Source organism: Gastrolobium bilobum, unplaced genomic scaffold (genome assembly GCF_033153095.1).
Source record: "Gastrolobium bilobum isolate Gb01-03AN ecotype WA unplaced genomic scaffold, APGP_CSIRO_Gbil_v1 utg1608, whole genome shotgun sequence".
Taxonomy (NCBI): domain Eukaryota; kingdom Viridiplantae; phylum Streptophyta; class Magnoliopsida; order Fabales; family Fabaceae; genus Gastrolobium; species Gastrolobium bilobum.
In genome coordinates this window covers 68,380-76,867 of record NW_026898739.1, presented here as the reverse complement: position 1 = coordinate 76,867, position 8,488 = coordinate 68,380, and the positions used below count along the sequence as shown (strand labels likewise).

At 35.3% G+C, this 8,488-nt stretch overlaps 1 protein-coding gene and 1 pseudogene across 2 annotated transcripts; both read left to right on the top strand.

Annotated features, from left to right (window-relative positions):
* Positions 1-1,456: 1,456 nt before the first annotated feature.
* LOC133283743 (F-box/FBD/LRR-repeat protein At4g00160-like) lies at positions 1,457-5,386 on the top strand (annotated as a pseudogene).
* Positions 5,387-6,446: 1,060 nt separating this feature from the next.
* LOC133283746 (putative F-box/FBD/LRR-repeat protein At4g13965) lies at positions 6,447-8,187 on the top strand. 2 transcript variants are annotated; one of them, XM_061480658.1, is made up of 4 exons: positions 6,461-6,577; positions 7,283-7,452; positions 7,539-7,670; positions 7,762-8,187. In XM_061480658.1, exons 1-4 carry the CDS (start codon positions 6,559-6,561, stop codon positions 8,044-8,046), a joined length of 606 nt encoding a protein of 201 aa, XP_061336642.1. In that variant the 5' UTR covers positions 6,461-6,558; the 3' UTR covers positions 8,047-8,187. The 2 variants fall into 2 exon arrangements, with proteins under 2 accessions (XP_061336641.1, XP_061336642.1); XM_061480657.1 differs by having other exon boundaries at positions 6,447-7,452.
* Positions 8,188-8,488: the final 301 nt, after the last annotated feature.

Below are 8,488 nucleotides of genomic sequence, written 5' to 3'. Positions count from 1 at the left end.
AGATAATTCCTCTGGTGGAGCATGTGCAAGTCTGCATGCTCTTGACATTTGATGCAATGCCGCACATGCTTTTTGGAGTCTTCTTCCATAGTGGGCCAAAAATATCCTGCGCGAAGTAACTTTCTGGATAAGGATTTCCCCCCTTGTGGTGACCACCAACTCCTTCGTGAACCTAAGTGATGACATACTGGGCTTGTTGTGGGTCTAGACATTTCAACATTGGGGAAGAAAATTCTTTTTTTATACATTTGGCTATTGATGATGGTATAAAATGAAGCCTTGCACGCTAACTTTCTAGCTGAACGCGGATCAGATGGCGTTATTCCTTTAGTCAAATAGTTCCAAATTTGAGTCAACCAATTTTCTCTATTATTTGGTCGTATCTCATCATCATCTATCATGTGTTCTGCACCGTGAGAGGGACTAGCTTTGCGCTTGGTGACGGCCGTCACAATGCTTGGGTTGGGAACACTTTGTTGAATGACAGATCTATTATTCCTAGGGCCTTTGGTGCTAGCAAGCTTGGATAAAATATCTACCCTGACGTTCTTCTCTCTTGGGATATTTTCAATTTTACAACTCTCAAAATCAATTAACAACAAACGTACCTTGTCCAAATACTTTGCCATCAGAGCCTCCTTCGCTTGGTAGGTTCCTTGTATTTGTGCGACCACCAATTGTGAATCATTTTTCAAGATTATTCTTGTAGCTCCCAAGTCTTTTGCCATTGCTAGGCCAGCCAGAACTGCCTCATATTCAGCTTGATTATTCGAGGCTTTGAATCCAAAATGGATAGAATGTTCCACTGTAACGCCTTGAGGACTTTCAACGATGATTCCTACCTCACTTCTTTAAAGATTGGAAGACCCATCAACGAAGATTGTCCAATCATCTTTTGGCTGAATTTGTTGAGAGTGCGTCATTTCTACAAGAAAATCAGCTAATACATGGGCCTTAATAGAGCTGTTATCCTTCACGTCAATCAGGAAATTTGAAGTATCAGTGCTTCATAGGCTACTGTTTAGTAGGACATCGAGTTATATCAAATTACTGATTGCAAAAATTATATTAGGTTTTAATTTTTTATTAATATCATTGCATTTCTTTGTTATTTTTTTATTCACTCTTGTAATTTTGAATGTTTGTTAAAAATTCATATGATGTTTTCAAATCTTATAAATTCAGATTGTCCTTTCAAATCTCATAAATTCTACTAAAGTCTTATCTTATAAAATCTTGATTGTAAAATAAATCTTTTAAAAAAAAAATTAAAATCACTGCAATTCTATATAGTCTGTTAAAATCTATATATTATAAAGATTTATCTCAAAATAATATTTTAAAATCCCAATACACCCCTAACATTAAACTAAGTTATTTAAAATAATATTTTTTAATAAAAAATTTATATAATATTTAACATTAACCCATCAACTCCCGTGCAAACATAGCCCCAAATCCCTTATTTCTCACGTTGCTAATGCTCTTTTCTCCCTCGCTGGAGAATCTCGAAATCTGAGTACGAACTCGAACATTTACTCAGCAAACCGATGACATGAGTTTCGTGGATGGCAAGCTCAACAGCCGGTAAGGCATGAATTGCTTTGAGTTATTGTTTTAAGAAGCTGAAGTGGTCATTCGATAATTTGGTTGATTTGGTGGAAAACACGACTTGAGAAGATTTTGTAAGATTCACTGATTTGACTCACATCGTGACTAGGATTAGGATCGGAATTGTAAGATTCACTGATTTGTTAACACTCCCGTCGTGAATTAGGGTTAGGGTTACGATCAGTTTCTAGGTTCGTGACTCAAAAGAAGTGTTTGTAAGATTTCAGTTATGTCATAAAACATCAAATCATGGCTGATAGAATTAGCACTTTACCCGACCCAGTTTTATGCTATATTCTCATTTTTGCCAACCAAAGTAGCTGTTATCACTAGTCTTCTCTCCAAGAGGTGGAACCCACTCTGGCGCTCAGTCCCCACTCTCCACTTGGACTACGCGCCTGAACTAGGCAAAGAGAAATTTACTCAATCTGTGTACTCAGTTATCCTCTCTCGAGATTTGCACCAATCCATCCGAACATTCCGCCTTAGCCGCTGCAATGCTTGTCATCCTAACGATATCGAAATATGGATTAATGCTGCAACACAACGCGGAGTTGAGCACCTCGACTTCGATTTGAGTATGACCCGGATGGGAAACCCGGGTCATGCATGGAGAAACCACCAGTATTTTAATTGCGTTCTGAAACCTGCCAAAACCCTTGTGGTTCTTAAGTTGAAGGGATTAACTTTGAAACCTTTCTCACCTGTTGATTTTCCCTTACTTAAAGTACTGCATTTGAATTGCGTTCAATTTGTAAGACAGAGATGCTTTGCTGAGCTTCTTTCTAGGTGCCCAGTTCTTGAGGATTTGGAAGCGATTAAGGTTTCTTGTTTTGGTTTAAGTGAGGGAGAGTTTAAAAGGTTATCCAAGTTGGTCAGAGCAAATATTGATGAACATCTTATTCCGTTGGAAGCACTTAGTAATGTAGAGTTTCTGTGCATAAATTTTGTGTGCATAAAGAAGGTACTAAAACTGTGATTTATTTGTAATTACTTTTCATTTTTAAGGACAATGGGATTTCTGATATTTTGTTATTGTAACTCTTGCAGATGGATAATGTGCGTATTCCTGTGTTTCACAATTTAACCCATATTGAACTCGCCTATACAAAGGATTGGCTTGAGGTAGTAATAGAAGTGCTCAAGCAGTGCCCCAAGCTTCAAGTTCTTGTCATTGATGAGGTTTGCTAAGTTCAAGTCTTTAAGGATGTTTTGTTTTGTTTTTTCTTCACATATTTTTATTAATTTTATTTTATGTCTACTATTAACAGAATAAAGTCTTCCAACGACGCAAAGAAGAACAGGGAGATTGGCCATACCCACAATGTGTTCCTGAATCCATTTCATTACACCTCAAAGCTTGCCATCTTAAGAATTATAAAGGCTGGGAAGGTGAGTTTCAATTTGCAAGATATATCATGCAGAATGCAAGACACTTACGGTCCATGACATTTTGCCTTCACACTACCACAAATGAACAGGCAAAGAACAAAATGATTTTGAAATTATTCTTGTGCACAAGGCTCTCTGAAACTTGTAAACTTTCATTTAAATGATAACAGATGGGACATGAGTAACCGTAAATAGTTACTTGATGTCTTTCTTTTTATAAGTAGCTGCAAGGTATGTACTTTGTCTTATTTTTCTAATTAACAACCTGTTGCTTTATCGTAATTTGAGTTACAGTGCACCCACTTCCTGGCGATTGTTTGTTAAATTCTGATCTTATGCTTGTGTTGTCTTTGAACTTCCCTCTTGTCCAATGCTCTTTTTGAACCTTATAGTGCGACAACCATTGTAGGATGAGATAAGTGCTGCTGTTTTTGATTCCGAAAGTACTGGTTGACTCCAATTTTTGTGCTATCAAATTGGCTTCTCTCAATTGGCTTTGTATAAAACTAGAGTTCCAAATTAGTTTGTACAGTTTCTTGACTCCGTATTTTCCAATATTTTAACACATAGGAAATTCCTGATAAGACATAGTTATCCAAGTTGGTACAAACAAATTGGAGCAAGGTCATGGTGTGTTGTCTATGTCTCTCTCTTTCTCTCTCTTTAAGCTACATGGAACCTTCAATTATTTTTAGGGAAGGTGGAAAAGAAGTTGATAGTGCATTTGGTGTTTGGGTGGCATACCATCTGTTAACTCTCATTAGGCATGTAATCCCACCATAACCAACTCTTTGTTTTTTTTCCTTACTTGTATATTTAGGATTCTGAACGCTTCAACAAGCTTTTAGCCTAAATATTAGTCTGATTTGCTTACTTAGTGGTAGCTATCATATGGTTTCTTCTGCAATACTAGAGATAATTCCCTTCAGAATTGTAGTAGACAAAGTTTGAAAAATCAGGTGCTCTTCGCTGTAGGGAAGGACTTTGTTGACGTTCTTTTAAGCTTCTTGACATTGCCCTTGGGCCCTATTGTTAGGCTCGTGGGGAAGGAATCAAAGGTGCCCCTGTTAGAGTTGGCCAGCATAAGTACTTTGTTTGTAAATGTAACAAATCTGGACTGAAAGTTTTTCTCAACTGGTATGTGTAAGGATACGCTGATTCATCGACTAACCCAAGTTTATTATCGTGTGTTTCCATCACCCTTTATATTTGAGGCATTGAAATTTGAGTTCACTGTAGCATGTCTCAATCTCCTTTATAATAGTGTAGTAAACACCTGTAAAAGAAAAGACAATTTCTCTATTAAGTTTTTTTAGTGGTATAAAGATATTCAACGTTTCATTCATTTATTATTTTAATAAGATATCCATTGCGTTGAATAGCTGTTTTAGCAAATTTCTTCTAAATTTTGGGGAGAACATAGTATTAGCCGGGTCGAAATATTTCAGTTCTTTTGGAGCCTGCAGTCATTTTTGTATTGTCATGTATTGTATTAAACGGTAATACTAGCCTTACCCATAATAAAGTTAGAAAAATATTTTCTCTTTAAAGTAGGCATATTATTATCACTTATCTTGAGTTCAAGAGTGATTAAAGAATATTCATATTTCTTAAAGAAATTGATGTAACATTTTCAATTTCTTGATAACCATTTTTATATTGATAACCAAAGGCACTAATTGGTTTCCAAGTGGCTGTACCACTAACCACCTTGATCGCTATCCATCCTTTTTGTTCTTTCTTGAGCCTCATTGAATGGATGAATTACTGGGCAATGATAATATTATTTGTTCCATTCCTGGCTTTTATCAAACTGTACTGATTTCGCACGTGTGGTGTGTTTGGTACAAGAGAAATTTTTTGGTATCTGGGAATCACGATTAATGGGAATACAATAGAAATTGAGTTTACTTGGAATCTTACGAAAAATGTGTTTGGTTCGCCAAAATATTATCGGGAATATTGGATAGATTACTGATTCCATGTTTGGTTTAGAACGAAATATGACTTGGAATATGAGATTATTTTACAAAAATAACCCCAAACTATTTTTACTTTTGTAATTGAAAGATTGGGTCTAGGTTTTTTTATGTGTGTTGGAGTATTCTTGTCTCAATTATTGTTGTGCTTTTCCTTTACTTGGTATTCTGAATTACCATATTATCTTTGGTAATCTGAATAGTGATTTTTCTGTATAAATCAAATTACAGGTAATCCTTGGATATCCGGGAATTGATTTTTGTTCCTTCTACCAAACACGATAATTGGGTTTACCAAAGAAGGTTTACCTAATCCTTTTGAAATACTTGTACCAAACACACCCTTAATATGTGTTTGCAAGGACTTTGGTAACTACCTTATAAACTACGTTGCATAGACTGATCGGAGGAAAATGGGTTATAGACTCTGGATTGTCAGTCTTGAGAATGAGACATAATAAAGAATTGAAAATAAAATTATTGGATTGAGATTTTAATAGATTATTTTTGGAGAAAAATCCACTTATATTCAATTGAGATTTTAAAGGATTGAAAATAAAATCACGTAATATTCGATTAGGATTTTAAGCAAAGAAAAAAAAATAATCTTGTGGTATTTAAAAGGAGAAAAGTTATACTTACAACCTATTTTTGTTTACAACCTTTTACAACTATAATCTTAACAGTTAATTTCTGTCAATCACCGATTATTATTTTCGTAAATTAAATTTATTAATTAATTATTAATTCACAATAAACGATAACTGTTGATTAGCGGAAATCAACGGTTAAGATTATAGTTGTAAAATATTGTAAATAAAAATAGGTTGTAAGTATAATCTTTCTTATTTAAAAATATGACGATTTTAGTGAATTTTATATGAGGAAAGTTATACTTACAACCTATTTTTCTTTAACAACCTTTTACAACCAATATCTTAACCGTTGATTTCCGTCAATCAACGGTTAAGACTTTTTCCAATTCAATTTATTAATTAATTATTAATTCACAATAAATCTTAACCATTGATTGGCGGAAATCAACGATTAAGATATTGGTTGTAAGAGGTTGTAAAGAAAAATAGGTTGTAAGTATGACCTCTCCCATTTTTTATTGATGTAGATTTCGTGAGATTTTTTAGTGAAAAATATAAATAGCAGTGTTTTGAAACTCGGATCGGTCATCGACTCGGTCGAGATACTGGGTCAGTGGGTCAACCGAACCCTGATTCACGGGGTCAGTATTTAATACATTAAACAACCAGGTTTTAAAATAAGTCTTTTAAAAAAATATTTAAAGGCGCTATAATTATATATAATCTTTTAAATTTTATATAAAAATTTATCTCAAATTAATCTTTTAAAATCCCAATACACCCCTAACATTAAGTTATTTAAAATAATTTTTTAATAAAAATTTAATATAATATTTAACATTAACCCATCAACTCCCGTGCAAACAGAGCCCCAAATCCCTTATTCCTCACGTTGCTCCCTTCTCCCTCACTGGAGAATCTCGAAATCTGAGTACGAACTCGAACATTTCCTCAGCAAACCGATGACATGAGTTTCGTGGATGGCAAGCTCAACAGCCGGTAAGGCATGAATTGCTTTGAGTTATTGTTTTAAGAAGCTGAAGTGGTCATTTTTGTTAACACTCACGTCGTGAGTTAGGGTTAGGATCAGAACCGTTTCTAGGTTCGTGACGCAGAAAAAGTGTTTGTAAGATTTCAGTTATGTCATAGAACTTCAAACCATGGCTGATAGAATTAGCACTTTATCCGATCCAGTTTTATGCTACATTCTTTCGTTTTTGCCTATCAAAGTAGCTGTTATCACCAGTGTTCTCTCCAAGAGGTGGAACCCACTCTGGCTCTCAATCCCCACTCTCCACTTGGACTACGCTGCTGAACTAGGCAAAGAGAAATTTACTCAATCTGTGTACTCAGTTATCCTCTCTCGAGATTTGCACCAATCCATCCGAACATTCCGCCTTAGCAGCTGTAATGCTTGTCATCCTAACGATATCAAAATATGGATTAATGCTGCAACACAACGCGGAGTTGAGCACCTCGACATCGATTTGCGTAATACCCGGATGGGAAACCCGGGTCATGCATGGAGAAACCAGTATTTTAATTGCGTTCTGAAACCTGCCAAAACCCTTGTGGTTCTTAAGTTGAAGGGATTAACTTTGAAACCTTTCTCACATGTTGATTTTCCCTTGCTTAAAGTCCTGCATTTGAATTGCGTTAAATTAAGAAGTAGATGTTTTGCTGAGCTTCTTTATCGGTGCCCAGTTCTTGAGGATTTGGAAGCGATAAGGATTTCCTTTTTTGGTAACTCTTTACCTGACGGAGCGTTTAAAAGGTTATCCAAGTTGGTCAGAGCAAATATTTATGCACATCATGTTCCGTTGGAAGCAGTTAGTAATGTAGAGTTTCTGTGCATAAATTTTTCGTGCATAAAGGTACTAAAACTGTGATTTATTTGTAATTATTTTTCATTTTTAAGGACAATGGGATTTCTGATATTTTGTTATTGTAACTCTTGCAGGTGGATAATGTGTGTGTTCCTGTGTTTCACAATGTAACCCATATTGAACTTGCCTATACAAATGATTGGCTTGAGGTAGTAATAGAAGTGCTCAAGCAGTGCCCCAAGCTTCAAGTTCTTGTCATTGATGAGGTTTGCTAAGTTCAAGTCTTTAAGGATGTTTTTTGTTTTATTTCTTCTTCACATATTTTTATTAATTTTATTTTATGTCTACTGTTAACAGAATAAAGTCTTCCAACGACGCAAAGATGAACGAGGAGATTGGCCATACCCACAATCTGTTCCTGAATCCATTTCATTACACCTCAAAGCTTGCCATCTTAAGAATTATAAAGGCTGGGAAGGTGAGTTTCAATTTGCAAGATATATCATGCAGAATGCAAGACATTTACGGTCCATGACATTCTGCTTTCACACTACCACAAATGAACAGGCAAAGAACAAAATGATTGACAAATTATTCTTGTGCACAAGGCTCTCTGGAACTTGTAAACTTTCATTTAAATGATAACAGATGGGACATGAGTAACTGTAAATAGTTACTTGATGTCTTCCTTTTTATAAGTAGCTGCTAGGTATGTACTTTGTCTTATTTTTCTAATTAACAACCTGTTGCTTTATCGTAATTTGAGTTACAGTGCACCCACTTTCTGGCTATTGTTTGTTAAATTCTGATCTTATGCTTGTGTTGTCTTTGAGCTTCCCTCTTGTCCAATGCTCTTTTTGAACCTTATAGTGCGACAACCATTGTAGGATAAGATAAGTGCTGCTGCCTTTGAGCTTCCTTCGTTTTGCTTCTAGAGTTGGTTTGCTATAGTGTGTTTTCATAACAAAATAGATTTCTATTTTGTACAAATGTCAATCTGTAGTCGTCACCAACACCAACTATTAAGAAAAGGATTGAATCATGGGGAAAAAGACAGAATGTTTATCTTGCCAATACCTACACT